This window comes from Impatiens glandulifera, chromosome 7 (genome assembly GCF_907164915.1).
Source record: "Impatiens glandulifera chromosome 7, dImpGla2.1, whole genome shotgun sequence".
In the NCBI taxonomy this organism is placed as follows: Eukaryota; Viridiplantae; Streptophyta; class Magnoliopsida; order Ericales; family Balsaminaceae; genus Impatiens; species Impatiens glandulifera.
Genome location: NC_061868.1, coordinates 36,669,989 through 36,686,177, shown reverse-complemented (window position 1 = coordinate 36,686,177; position 16,189 = coordinate 36,669,989). Strand labels below are relative to the sequence as shown.

At 29.4% G+C, this 16,189-nt stretch overlaps 1 protein-coding gene and 1 non-coding gene across 2 annotated transcripts; both read left to right on the top strand.

Moving 5' to 3' along the window:
* The first annotated feature begins 708 nt into the window (after window positions 1-708).
* LOC124910596 lies at window positions 709-1,725 on the top strand. The gene has a single exon (XM_047451267.1). It carries the CDS (start codon window positions 763-765, stop codon window positions 1,588-1,590), a length of 828 nt encoding a protein of 275 aa, XP_047307223.1. The 5' UTR covers window positions 709-762; the 3' UTR covers window positions 1,591-1,725.
* Window positions 1,726-12,545: 10,820 nt separating this feature from the next.
* Window positions 12,546-12,617, top strand: TRNAW-CCA. The gene has a single exon. It is a non-coding gene; the product is annotated as a tRNA-Trp (tRNA).
* The last annotated feature ends 3,572 nt before the right edge of the window (window positions 12,618-16,189 follow it).

Sequence of the window (16,189 nt, the reverse complement as noted above, 5' to 3'; positions counted from 1 at the left end):
TTGTTTACGCTTGAATCGAATGAGAAATTTGACGAAATGACCATGATAATGGGTGTAATTCCAAAAATGGACCACGTCGGATAAACTTTGCAAAAATGTCTTTTCGCCCTGCGAAATGTCCGTCTTGCCCCTTGCGCGCCCACTTATCGCTAATTTACGCGAAAATACGCAATCCACTGTCGCATTTGAATGAGAAATTTGACGAAATGGCCATGATAATGGGTGTAATTCCAAAAATGGACCACGCCTGATAAACTTTGTAAAAATGGTCTTTTCGTCTACGAAATGTCTGTCTTGCCCCTTGCGCGCCCACTTACCGCTAACATCTAACATCTTACATGAAAACGCTAGAGTGATAATTTGCGTCAATGAGCGGTAAGTGCGCGCGAAAGGGGCAAGACAAACATTTCGCATGACGAAAATATCCTTTTTACAAAGTTTATCAGGCATTGTCCATTTTTTGAATTACACCCATTATCAGGATCATTTCTTCAAATTTCTCAATCGAATAAGTGATATTTAAGTAGAATCTTTTTATTGAGCCACCTTGATATGTTTTTTTCTCTTTTTTTTACTCTTAACCCTCAAATTTATTTCTCCCAACTTAAACACAAAACCAAACAAGCCCTAAAAGTCATCCATTTCCTGGCTTCCCCTGTTTCTAGTATATATGTTTCGTTCCACCTTCAAAAGATTCTCTATCTCTCTCCTCCAGCAATTTGCCATTTCCATTCCATTCCAGTCACATCTACCTGCTCTTTAATGTCAGTTGATATTTATCCAATGGAGAGTCCCAGAATCTCATTCTCATACGATCTCAATCAAAAAGAAGACATACCCACCACCCAACAACTAATCAGATCCGACACTTCTCTCTTAGATCCCACCTTCGATTTCGATTTCTCAACTTCTCAAAACTTCCCCTTTGATCTCTCATCAGCAGACGAGATCTTCTCCAATGGCATTATCCTCCCCGCCAACATCAAAGAAACCAAACCCAGAAGAACAAACTCAACCCAATACCACAATTCGCCGGAACAGAATATCCCCACCACCACAACCACCACCACCACCACGGCGGTGGTCCTGGTACAAGAAATTAGAAAGAAAAAGATCATGAGACTTAAAGAATTCCTATCCTGCAGTACTGACACAGAAGATGATGAAAAACCATCCTCAACAAAATCATCTTTTTGGCAATTCCGGCGAAGCAGTAGTCTTAACAACGTTGGAAACTTGATTCGTCCATTACAGTTTCTTTCAAGGAGTAAATCTACTGGTTCTGCTCCTAATCCAAAATTACCAACTCGTAAACAAAATCAGTCAAAGCGATCTGCGGCGGCGGCGACAGTTATGTTTTCTCGTTCATCTTCTTGTAATTCGTACTACCCATATAATAATCAGAAGAGGCCGTTGCCGGCGTCGTTGAAGAAGAGTTATAGCAGATCATATGATAATGGAATTAGGGTTAGTCCTGTTCTTCATATCTCACATGCTTGTATAGCTAAAGGGACTGCATCTTTCTTTGGCCTTGCTGCATTTTTCTGTACTGGCAAGTCAAGAACAAAGAGGAAATCATTCATTCCATGAATTTTATTACTTCATATTTTATGTGTATATTTTTTATGTTTTTTTTTTAACAGATCTTGATTTTATTTTATATAAAGTTATAGTGTACTTGTATAAATAGTTTAATGAAATCACTTTCATTTTAATTGATATGTTTTTGGAAAATTTTCATTTGAAATTTAATTGTAGAAAATTTCCCATTTGAAATTTTAGTGTGATATATGGCCTTATTTGGATTGATTTTTTTTAAAAATTTAGAGGGAGAAAAAAATAATGATGGTCGATGATTTTGAGGAGATAATTATTATTTTTTGGTAAAAACACTTAAAAGGGTATTAATATATATAAATAAAATAAAAAATAATAATTTAAGATAAAGAGTATTTTTGTATTTTTATTAATGAAATGAGTAATATGATTATTGAGAAGTGATTGATTGAAAATTTGATTTTATTTGAGTTTTTTAAAACTCAAAGAGAACGAGACTTATGAGTTAAAAGAAAAAATTCAAATAATCCACATCAACTCGCCTCTAACTCGGTTGCCAAAGTTTAAGTTAGTAATTGAATTGCGATAAATAACTCACTAAGAAGGTTTTAAGCGATAAATAGTAAGAATTATATTTAAGAAAATTTTCAATTTTTATTAAAAATGTGGGTTATAGCTATTTTTAAATAATAATAATAATTGAATTATGAGCAAGCACAAGGACAGCTGAAATTCTTAGTCATGTATGTAAGAGCCAAAATTTCAAATGATTCGATATATCACTCAAGCAAGCAGTATATTAACTATTCTATTTATTATATTGTCTGATCAAAATAGATAGATCCAATAATATTACAATCTGGCATATCTATTACTTTTACTTTTATTTTACCCACATATATTAATACCATTTGAAGTAATAAAACTAATTTTAATAAAAAATAATTACTGTTAAATACAAGTATTATTATTATTATTATTAATATTTATATTGAGATGTCATCAATTGAACGATTTTACCATGAACTCTGATTTTATTTTTTTCATTAAACTCGTTAAATATACTTAGCATCATGTTAATTACATCACTTTAGTTTCAAGTTTTGTTAATTATCTTTATTTTTATTTTTTCTACTATTAGATATGCAAATAAATGTCTTATTCTAAAAAAAATCGTTAAGGGTGATTGTGCATTTTACATTAACAATAATGAAACAACGTTAATAAATTTATAAATATATATACAATTAAATTAATGTTTAGAATATTATTTTGTGTGAAGGAGAAATTTGACAATAAAAGAGTATTTTTTTAGGAATTTTATCTTAATTTTATAAAACCATCCGATTTGAAGTCCAAAAATATTTTTTAATCTGTCCATTCTGTAACATTCAGGAAAGGTGTAATTAATTTTAAATTTAATCTCAATGTAGTATATAGAAAGTGACACATGAAAAGACATGATTTAAACTTCTATTGATAAATAATGCTAACGGTTGAGGGAGCAAATCATGTAAAGATATATAGAGAAAATGGTAATTGGTATTCAAGGTCTTCTCATGTTTTTCCCCTGTTTTTTTTAAAAAAAACATTAAATTCCATTTGCAGCTTATATTTTGAACATTATCGACTCCATAATGATTCGATTTGCTTTCGCTAGAGCTTAAATGTTATAGCCTTTCAAATTGTGGGTTATTTTCGTTGGAGTTACTATTCATCCCATAAAATTTGTATCGATGTGTCTTACATAATTAATTGTTTTTTTTAAATGGACCAATGTTTTATGAAAATGGATTAATTAAACGCAACAACAAAATATGACATGAATAAACTTACAATAAAATTGAAAATGATACTAGGGGAAGAGGGAAAAATAAGAAAAACTCGTTACACTTTCAAATCTTTCAAAAATAATCAAAATCAAATCCTTAACAGAGTCAATAAGACCGGACCTCAACAAGAGTCCTGAAAATGATTTTACGAAAGAAGATGAATCGTGTAGGTTTTGCGCTTCCTCTATAAAATATAATCCACCAAAAAATATGAGGATCAACGTTCACTACTTTCTCAAACAACCTACTCCACAAGACTTTCACGTCCACGAGTCTAGGTCATACTTTCACGTATCTCTCAATCGAATCTAGCATAACCTAATAAATATCAATATAATGCCATAAGAGTTGTCACACCCCAAAATTAACAGGACAATAAGGCATAAGATGAGGATCAAATTCCAGTGCATTAAGACACATAAGGAATTTTTATTTAAGACCGAAAAATAATCACATGTGGGTTGTCTTTAATTTATTCAATGAACTCTAGAATGTGGAGGCCACCTGTTAAGTTCAGCCTTTATTTGTGTAAATGCTTCTTACATATATATATATAATGTGTGCAGAAAGTGAAAGACATGGGATGATGTATGATTAAGGATTCCTTTTATCGATTTGTCTGTTTCTGACAAAATAAGGATTAGATTAATACATGATTTGGATCTAAGGAAAGGGATAATTAGGATTGAATCAATCAATGATTGAGGGGTCCTGTAAAGCCTTTTTGGATCTACTTTATGGTCTAAATGAACAAATTATTGTTTGTACAAAGCAAAGCATCCCAACCTGCCCATGTCTTATACATCATGCTAATGTCTTTTGGTTTCAAGGAGAAAGGATGGGGTTTATTATCATTTATCCCTAATGACATGATAGTAGGTTTCATTCATTGTCAAACCATCAACAAATTAAGTCTTTTTGAATAATAATTAAATTTTGAGTCTCTTTTTATAAGTTAAATTTCTTAGATCAACCGACACATTATATCACGAGTATTTGTCATTGTTTCATCCATTGATATCTTTCGGTATCCTTGTCGGGTTCTTGTTATCTCAAATTTCTTGTACAAACTAATAAAATTATTCAAATTGTTTAATATGATTGTGATAAAATATAGATTTCAAATAGTCACTATATATAATTTTCTCTTCACCAAAATGTGGGCAAGAAAACAAAGTCCAATTCAACAATGTTAGATTTTTGGGTTAAATTCCTTGGACTTTTGGGCCATGGCTTAGAGCTTATAAAAGATTTTGATTTTGATGCATACATTTTTTTATTGATATAACATCAAATGCAGGGTAGTACATCTGAAACAAACAATTATATTTCCAAGGAAAATGAGAAAAATTTAGACCTACATGGATCACTTAGAAATTGTAAACAAAAAGAGAGAAGAAAGCAAAAAAGGAAAACAGAGAGAAAAGGAAAAGGATCCTCAATAATAACTTTCCATTATTGGCTATGATGCTGATTTTCAGAGCTGTATGAAGTTTCTTTCTTGAAAAATATGGCACTTCCTCTTGATCCAATTTTCAAAATAATTTTGTTTTTGTTTCAATTTCTCAAATTAATTTAATTTGTTTATTCATTTTTAAATTAAACTATTTTATTGTTTAAATTTAATTTTTGTTTTTCTATTTTTTTTATTTAAATTTATTATTAAATTATTATTTTTACTAAAATTATAATTTTAATAAATTTGATTATTTATATTTTGATATATATATATATATATATAAATTATTATTTTTTTATAAATTTGATTATTTATATTTTTGATATATATATATATTTAAATTATTATTTTTATAAATTTAATTATTTATATATTGATATATATATATATATATAATTTAATTATAATTCTTATAAATTTTGATGGTTTATATTTTAATATATATTTTAAATTATTATTTTTTTAAATTTAATTATTTATATTTTAATATATATATATATATATATATATTTTAATATATATATATACCTTTCATTATTTATATAATATAATATAATATAATAAATATTTATTTTAACATTCTCATACAAGATAAATACTAATAAATTTAAAATATTTTAACTATAACAATATAATAATTTACAAAATGATTATAATCATCCTTCTCTAAATTATTTATTGACGATTTTGTTTAAAACATCTTTAGTTACGTCTCGTCTCGTATAACCTTCTTAATTGCATCTCCCACAAATTATAGTTTTTTTTTTTTTTTGTGAGTTGTCCATCTTAGTTTGAATACCTCGCTGATTTTTCTTCTTTCTTAATTTTTTTTTTCTTTTTTTGTATTTATGAAATTATTAACAATAAATTTTATGTTAGGTTTGTCGGTTGACGAACATTTGTAGTTTATGTTTTTATTATTGTTTCTCAAATATTTAATCTCGTTATGTTTCGATTTTATTTGGTGACATTTGAACGATCGTATTTTTTTAATATTTTTGTCATTATATTTAAACGGTTCTCATAAAACTTTTAAAAATATATTAAATAATAATTTAAATATAAATATATATTAAAATATAAATAATCAAATTTATAAAAATAATAATTTAAATATTTTAATAAAATGTAATATATATATATATATATATATATATATATATATATATATATAATAATGAGTTTAAATTTAAATAAATTAAATAATTAAAAAAAACTGAGTTTGAAACATAAAATAGGTAAGTTTAGAAATAAACGAATAAAATAATTAGTTCATAAAGAAAAACAATGGTAATTGGTATTGAGCAAGAGAACTAAAGTGTTTTATTTATTTTTTTACTAGAGCAAAGCAGACTAAATTCGACATATTTAAAATAACATTTTTTTTATAAATTTTAAAGTTAAAAAACTTACTTTAAAATCAGTTTATATATTTTTTAAGTTAAAAAACTATTCAACTTTAAAAGCCACACTACATTTTTTAAATAACAAAATTAATTGAATTTCGAAAATATTATACTTTGATGACATTCATATACACTTAACTTCTTTGTGACGTTGTCCTATATTCTCTTAATCAAAGTCCAAAGTTACAAATTTTGGTGACATTTATATAATCCTTAACAATTTGTATTACAATTAATATAACTCATTGGATTTTTGGGTTTTAAAATTTAGATCGCTAATATTTATTTTTTTTGGAAATTTTCAAATCGAATTTGCGGAGATTGATTGTATGCAATTTTGGGCCAATTTGTCCGAAAACTTTAAAACAAAAAATAGTTTAACAAAATTTGAATTTTATCTTGTTCATTTTTTACTTTTTTTTTGTTTTCATATCGGGTAAGAATACAACGTAAAATGCAAAATTAAAGTGTTATATGAAGTTAATAAACTAACTTTTAAAAGCATAAAGTTTAACTCAATTTTAAAATTGGTATAAAATGTGATTTTAATGTCCCACTGATTTTATCGACCCTAAAATTGTTATTTCTACCGTGATTATATAAATTTGTTTATAATCAAATTTGAGTACAATTTTAGGTTAATTTAACAAAAAAAAATACAATTTAAAATAAAAAATAATCCAACAAAAAATTGATTTTTAAGTTTAAAAGACTGGGGGGTTAGAATTGAACAAGACATAAAGTTTAAGGGCATGAGTGTCATTTTTCAAAAAACATTTAAACTTTTGAAACTTTAGAGGGACATGCCGAAAGTTCAGGATCCTCAACTAGGAATTTCTCCTCCCGCCTTAACGCTACTCTAAAAGGCAAACACGCTTATCGAAGTGGAAATTGATCTCGAGACCTAGGTCAAAGCTTAAGGAACATCACTCAAGCATTTGGAACAAATCGAACATTTCTTATTGGCTAAAAGAACAAAAAAAAAAGAACTTTAAACAAGGCTCGACTACTTTTCAGATGTGAAAGACATTCTTAAAGCACAATTAAAATAACGCAAACAACTACCTAGAACAAATCATACCTCAGACAAATCAAGATTTAGCCGACGGTGGCCTTTAGTTCCAACACTCAAGAAGATCCTCGTCTAAAAACTTCAACCGATAATTGAGAGAAGAAAATAATGCGAAAATCTTCTACTCCCATGCTCTTCTTTTATGTCTCTCATTCTTTTTGTAAGTAAACTCCTCTCCTTCTCTTTGGGACAGTCATTTGCCTCAAGCCAAACGAGGCTAACCTTAATTTCGGGGTTTTCCAAAGACCTAACGAAGGTTCGTCGGTCTAAAGACTCCCCCCTTCGGTCCCTTGAGGATAAAGGATTCCTACATAGCTCTTGTGTGCGATTCCTCAATGGCCCTTCGGTCCATTAAGGAGAATCAATCGCCCATTGAATCTTCGTTTGAAGTTTTCGTTGTTGTTGTTCCTAGGGGTGAGCATACGGGTAAACCTAACTCGTATTACCCAACCCATATTCAACCCAAATTAAATTTACCCAACCCATAATTCAACCCATATTATTTACTAATATGGGTTGGGTATGGGTTGGGTTGAGTATGGGTTGGGTAACCCAAATTATTTTATTTTTATTTTTTCATTTAACATGTATTTGACTTATTTAACACATTTTTATTCGTTTAACACGTTTTCCACATTTTTCACGTTTTGAAATGTTTAACAGTTTTCACGTTTTTGACATGTTTAATACGTTTTTCACACGTTTAACAAATTTTGATAAGTTGAACACGTTTTTTATGTTTTTGGCATGTTTAACACGTTTAACACGTTTTTGACACGTTTGACACATTTTTCACGATAATGACACATTTAACACATTTTGACACGTTTTTCACGTTTTTGGCACGTTTAACAAGTTTTGACACGTTTAACAAGTTTTGACATGTTTAACATGTTTTTTACATTTTTGACACGTTTAACACATTTTTCACGTTTTTGGCACGTTTAACATGTTTTGACACGTTTTCCACGTTTTTGACACATTTTGACACGTTCAACACATTTTGACACGTTTTTCACGTTTTTGACACGTTTATTACGTTTTTCACACGTTTAACATGTTTTTGACAAGTTTAACATGTTTTTGGCACGTTTAACACATTTTGACATGCTGCACACTATTTTTATGTTTTGACATGTTTAACACATTTTTGACACGTTTGATACGTTTTTCACGATTATGACACATTTAACACATTTTGACATATTTTTCATGTTTTTGGCACGTTTAACACGTTTTGACAAGTTTAACAAGTTTTTCACATTTTTGACACGCTTAACACGTTTTTCACGTTTTTGGCACGTTTGACACGTTTTCCACATTTTGACACGTTTTTCACGTTTTTGGCACGTTTAACATGTTTTGACACGTTTAACAAGTTTTTCACATTTTTGACACATTTAACACGTTTTTCACGTTTTGGCATGTTTAACACGTTTTGACACGGTTAACACGTTTTGACACGTTTTTCACGTTTTCGATACGTTTTTCACGTTTTGGCACGTTTAACACGTTTTTGACACATTTAACACATTTTGACATGCTGGACACTATTTTCATGTTTTGACATGTTTAAAATGTTTAACATGTTTTTGACACGTTTGACACGTTTTTCATAATTATGACACATTTAACACATTTTGACATGTTTTTCATGTTTTTGGCACGTTTAACACGCTTAACACGTTTTTCACGTTTTTGGCACGTTTTGACACGTTTTCCATGTTTTCCATGTTTTCCATGTTTTCCATGTTTTCCACGTTTTGGCACATTTTGATACTTGTAACATGTTTTTGACACGTTTAACATGTTTCTCACATCTCTGACACGTTTAATACGTTTTTCACACGTTTGACATACTAAAACGTGTTAAACGTGCCAAAAACATGAAAAACGTGTTAAAAATGCCAAAAACGTGTTAAAACTTATCAAAACATGTTAACGTGCAAAAAAACATGTTAAACATGTCAAAAATATGTTAAATACTTAAATGTGCAAAACGTGTTAAACGTGCTAAAAATGTGAAAACGTGCCAAAAACGTGAAAAACATGTTAAACGTATCAAAACATGTTAAATGTGCTAAAAATGTGTTAAATGAGCCAAAAACGCGTTAAACGCGTTCAACATGTCAAAAACGTGTTAAACATGCCAAAAATATGGAAAACGTGTCAAATATGTCAAAAACGTGTTAAACATGCCAAAAACATGAAAAACATGTTAAACGTGTGAAAATGTATTAAACGAGTGAAAAACATGTTAAACATATCAAAAATGTATTAAAATGTCAAAAACGTGTTAAACTTATCAAAAATGTGTTAATGTATTAAATATGTTAAAAACGTGTTAAACGTGCCAAAAACGTAAAAAAATGTGTTAAACTTATCAAAAAAATGTTAAACGTATTAAACATGTCAAAAACGTGTTAAACGTGATAAAAACGTGTTAAACCTGTCAAAAACGTGTTAAACGTGCCAAAACGTGAAAACGTGTTAAACGTGTTATAACTTATAAGTGTGAAAATGTGTTTCAAATATTAAAAACGTGTTAAACGTGTAAAAAACGTGTTAAACGTGTGAAAAACGTGTTATAAGTGTGAAAACGTGTTAAAAATATTAAAAACGTCTTAAACGTGTGAAAAACGTGTTAAATATGTGAAAAACGTCTTAAACGTGTGAAAAACGTGTTAAATATGTGAAAAACGTGTTAAACATGTCAAAAACGTGTTCGACTTAATGTTGGAAGATGATTAGTTTATATTGGATTAATAATAGAGAATTAAATTAAATTTATATAATTTGGGTAATATGGGTAACCCTAACCCAACCCAAATTAAACCCAACCCATACTCAATTCAACTCATACTCAACCCAACCCATACTCAATTCAACTCATACTCAACCCAACCCATATTAACCAACCCAAATTAATATTTTGGGTTTGGATTAGGTTGGATTTAGGTAAACCCAAATTATGCTCACCCTTGTGTTCCCATCTCTCTCTCTGTCTTTTCTACCTTTCATCAAGCCTGGGTGATTCTGCCATACCCATGTCAGATACCTTTGGGTAGGGCTTGTTTGATTTAGGGATTTGGGTGCCCTTTTACGCCTAGATATGTTTGGCTTGCATGAACACACATTGTTTTTTCAATCTGCAGAACAAAAACGATCAACACAAATTAATCAAATAAATAACTCATTTTAAGTTATTTTAATTTGTTTAATTTATTTTACCAAAATTAGTACCAAATTTTAATTATAAATGGGATGTAAAATGTGACTGTATACAGAATGCCCATCTTCGATAAAGTTTGAAAATTACGTCCAAATTTTGGAAAATGTATGTCAGTGTTTGACAATATAGACACCATATTTGCAAACAACCTGATTTATATCTCACTTAGACTCGTGTTTATTTATTTATTTAGAAAAATATTAAAAGAAATTAATAGATAAAACATAACGATCACATGATCGATGATACTTCGATTCTGTTGCTCGTTGATCGCCTTGTCGAAGGGTTTGGATCACAAAAGATGTTCGTCTTGCTTCGTCCATGAAACATAACCAAGGTGTTTACTAATTATGCAAGTGTATCTTTCAGACATATATATCAAGATATTATAAAATGTTGCACGAGGTTATGTGTCATTTTTCATAACGATGAAAATAGTGTACTAATCTTAAGTTATTATGGTCCGAAGACCAACTGTGCAAGATAGCCAAAATATTTTCATTATTCTGCAAATTGTTGAACGCGCTGTATGATGTCAAGTTATTATGGTCCAAAGACCAGTTATGCAAGATAACCGAAGAGTTTGCGTTCTTATATAGGTGGATGTCTTATACATACATTAATTTCACACTACTATAGTCCGTGGATCAGTTGTGTAAAATAGCAAAGGGGGTTTTTGTTGTCTTTCGAATAGATTGGAAAACCAAATACATTAATCTTACGCAAATATAGCTCGTAGAGAAACTTTGTAGATAGCTAGAGAGTTGGCGCCCTTCCTCGTGGGATACTACAACATCGATCTTAGCCTCATGATCCTAGTCCTGTGTGCGTATATAATTAGTCCGAGTATACGTGTGTAATTAGTCTGAGTTACATAACAAATAATGTGAGTAATATGAGATAACTAGAGATTGTGTTAGCTCAGTAGATTGCGTAGTTAGTTTGAGAGTCAGCCTGACCACACAAGAGTTTGTTTTACTATCATTTTCTATCTTTTTACTATTATTTTTTAATTATGTGATTTTGTTTTCTTTATTTTACTATATTTTTGACATGTAAAAATTAATTATAAAAGGTAAATGAGTAGATTAGAGAAGAAATATTATAAATTTTGACATACTTACCTTGTCCAACAAAATAATATAGTTTATTTTATTTGTATTAATTTTGTCCGTTTTATTACTATTATTTAATTATGCCATTTTTTGGTTCCATTTTATATATTATCAATTTTGAGTACATCATATTTTTTAATTTAATTAAATATTTATAAAATAATTTTTGAAACATCTAACCTTAGTTATTAATTTCAAATCAAAATTATATTTTTTTTTAATTATTATATAAAATATAAATGTTTTACAATTTATTTGATTAATATTGCCAGGCGATTTTGTTAGTGTTAATAGTGATTTATGCCATGTCACACTCACAAGTCGTCATTATGTAAGTTTTTTTTAAAATTTTAAAATACTAACTAAAAATCTATTTTTATATCTTTGTTATTATATATATAAATAAACTTAATGAATCTAAATGTAACTTTCATTTTATATTTTCATTTCTCTCTATAAAAATAAATTTTAGAGAGGTTGAAATATCAATTTTTTTTATTCTCTGGATGAATTTTTTTTAGCATGGAATGATGCCTCATCTTTTTTCATCTATCATTGATATTGATTTAGGTCGGTATTGAATTTTGTTCGATCTGACCTCCTATTTAATCGAATTGATTTTTTCGTCTCAAATTTTTATAAATTCAAATAATACTCACAATAATCTGTCTCATTCTTAACAATAAATGAAAACGAAATAATCGTATATAGAGTTATTTTTTATTTCTTTAATAAATAGTTTCTGAATTTAATTTTGTATATGGAGGACCTCTTACAAATATTCATCCATAATTTCTATGTAATTTCACTATTTCGATTATGTATTAGATGGTAAGAGTCTTTTAGGCGTTGTTTAATAATAATAACAAATTGGATCTGTGGCGCAATGGTAGCGCGTCTGACTCCAGATCAGAAGGTTGCGTGTTCGATTCACGTCTGGTTCATTTATTTTATTTTTATGAAATAGTCTTTTGAGTTCAGAAGTATATAAACGTATATTTGATTAGAGATTCTTTTGAGTTCGATTTTGGTTTTTAAAAAAATTAGTTTTATTACGTTTTATTTAACTATTTATTTTTCAAGTCCTAAACATGTACAGATTTTTTTTGCATTTAAAATTATAGAATAATATTTAAATGAAAATACCTGCGATTGATATCAATGATTATCGAGAAAGATACCTGAAAAATATCAGTTTAAGGCATTATAATTTAAAAATAAATCCATATAGGCCCTTATCAAAATATTATTTTACAGAAATATTCTAAAAAATATTTTTAAATTGTTTTCAATTTTTCAGATTTTTAGAAGATTTAATACCTGCGATTGATGTCAATGATTATCGAGAAACTTACCTGAAAAATATCAGTTTAAGGCATTAGAATTTAAAAATAAATTCATACAGACCCTTATCAAAATATTATTTTACGAAAATATTCTAAAAAATATTTTTAAATTGTTTTCAATTTTTTCATATTTTTAGAAAATGGGTTGGGGCTTTTACTTTTAAAAAATAATTTTCAAAATTAAAATTCCAAACAAACAAGCCATAGGATCGATCCTCTCGGTCGCGGCTGATGGACTCTCAGTCGGGTGCGAGGGATTCTCGGTCGAAGCTACGATTCCTCGGTCGGGTGCATGGGAGTTCTCGGTTGCGCATGTTAATCCCTTAGTCGGACGTGGAAGATCCTCGGTCGAGTGCTGGAATTCCTCATTCGGGGTGAATTCCTCGGTCAGGTGTGGGGAGTTCTTGTTTAGGGCTAGAATTCTTCGGTCGAGTGCAGATGAGGGTTCGATTTTCTCGGTCGGACGTCAAGAACATCAAATTGCAGGTTTGATGATTTTGATTGGAGCCCCTATTCTATTCTTCAATCTGAGGGTATGAGGGGCTTCGTCTAGTCCTAAAGATCATTTATAACATCATTCTGATGCATCATTCAATCAGGATGATGTTCCATGCAATTTAAACAATTCTTTAGCAAAAATCGGGTTTTTGATTTAAAAGATTTTATTGGGTATAAAGAGTTACCAACAACTTTTATACATGTTATGATCATATAAAACCTAAACATGAACACTAAGTATTCATTTTAACCAACTTAAGAACTGAAAATGAGAGGAAGCCCAGCCTTTTAAGCGCAGCTAAGCTAATATGCGCTTCTGAAGTCAGGTGCCATAGGTAAACTCTATTTTTTTATAAAAATAATTAGTTTTTGATCAAACATGATCGACATTGCTTAGAATTGATCTAAATATACTCATAACACCTCTAGAAATGTGTTAAGAAGGTGGTCATTATTCTTGAGTTATAACTAAAGAAGATAAATCCGATTTTGAAAATTTTCAAAATCAAATTTGGGTACTTTTGATTTGGATCGATGATTCAAATTGGTTTCTACAGAAGTTTGCAAATGATCCCATGATCATTTTTTAATCAAAAAATTGAACAATCAAGTAGTATGTAAAATTAGTTGAACTAAAATGTAAAAATTTCAATTTCAATTTGTAAGTTGAATTACAACATTAATGAAAGTTTACATTGAGTTAGATAACACTCCTGAACTCTTATACAAGTTTTGTGATAACCCAGAATAGAGTTTTAAGGCCTTACACAAGATTTCAATTTTTTTAAATCAAATTTGGGTACTATCGATTTGATCGATTAATTCAAAATAGTTTCGACAGAAAGCTTGTAAATGATCTTAGGATTGTTCTCAAATCAAGAAACTGAACAATCAAATAATACTTAAAACTGTTCGAACTAAAATGTAAAAATTTCAATTTGAATTCATAAGTTGAACTAAAACATGAATTGAACACTCTTGAACTATTGAATTCATAAGCTTACTATGAGTTGGAGAACACTCTTGAACTATTTTAAAAGCTTCGTGATAATCTAAAATCGAGTTTTAAAGCTTTATACATAACTTCAAAATTTTCAAGAAAAGCTTGAAAATTTTAATGGCAAATTTCTCTAGAGATGAATTGAGGGCTTGGGATTGGGATCCTTACTTTCGTTTTGGCTGAGGAGGACTATTTATAGCCTCCTTATGTCGGTTGAACGATCAAGTGGATTGAATTTTAGAAAAATGTCATTAATGAGTTTTATTGTTCTTCATCCCACTTGATCGTCTAGGTTATAATTGCTCTTATGTTCGTAGGTGAAAGGATCACTAGGTTAGGGTAATCATTTTAGCATTTGAATCAATGGATTTAATGGAAAAACTCCTGAGTTCCATATTTGAGAATTAAAGATTTCAGTTGTTCATCATTTCATTCGTCGCGAGGAAGAAGACAAATTAGGGTCGAAAATGGCGTTGTTTGCTTCTTCCGCGTTTGAACGTTGAAATGTCACTGTTTCTGGCCAAAGCATGCAAGTTTGGGAATTTTGTTTGCGGTTCCATCAATGCTGGATGTTCCATCCGCGTCAGGGCTAATAACGTTGAGGCGTACGCTAGTTGATCTAGTGCTGCGTGAAAGCAATTTTCTTTCATTACAGCGGGCGACGCAGTTTACTATGGCGAATTGGATAACAGTTCTTAAGAGAAAATCAGGATTTTTATTTTGATGGTTTAATTGGGTATAAGTAGTTTACCAATAACTTCCTTACACATGATCTGGTAAAATCAATACATGAACACTAGCTATTCATTTTAACCAATTCAAAAACTGAAATTTTTATTTTTATAAAAAAAATTGGTTTTTGATCAAACATGATAGGGATTGCTTGGAATTGATCTAAACATACTCCTAACATCTCTTTAAATATGTTAGGAAGGTTTTTGGGCCACTTTTCTTAAGTTATAACTCAATAAGAGAAATTCGATTTTGAAAATTTTCAAAATCAAATTTGGGTACTTTCGATTTGGATTGATTGATTAAATTAGTTTCGACAGAAAGCATGTAAATGATGTTAGGATCGTTTTCAAATCAAAAAATTGAACAATCAAACAAAACTTAAAGTTGATCGAAATAAAATGTAAAAATTTCAATTTGAATTAATAAGTTTAACTACAACATGAATTGAAACTTACTGTGAGTTAAAGAACACTTCTGACATCTTTTAGAAGTTTTATGATTATCCAGAATCGAACTCAAAAACTTTATACAAAACTTTAAAATTTTCCGGAAAAGCTTGAAAATTTTAATGGCGAATTTCTTTAAAGATGGATTGAGGGCTTGGAATTGGGATAATTGCTTTCGTTTTGGCCAAGGAGGACTTTTTATAGCTTTCTTAAGTCGGTTGACCGATCAAGTGATCGAATTTCAGAAAAAGGTCATTATTGACTTTTGTTTGTTTTTCATCCCTCCTGATCTTCTATGTTATAATTGTTGATATGAGCGTCTATTAAGGTGATTATTTCAGCTTTTGAATCAATAGATTTGGTGGACTAACGCCGGAGTTCCATCTTTGAGAAATTAAAGATTTCAGTTGTTCATCATTTCGTTCGTCGCGAGAAAGAAGACAAATTAGTGTCTAAAACGGCGTCGTTTGCTTCTTCCGCATTTGAGCTTT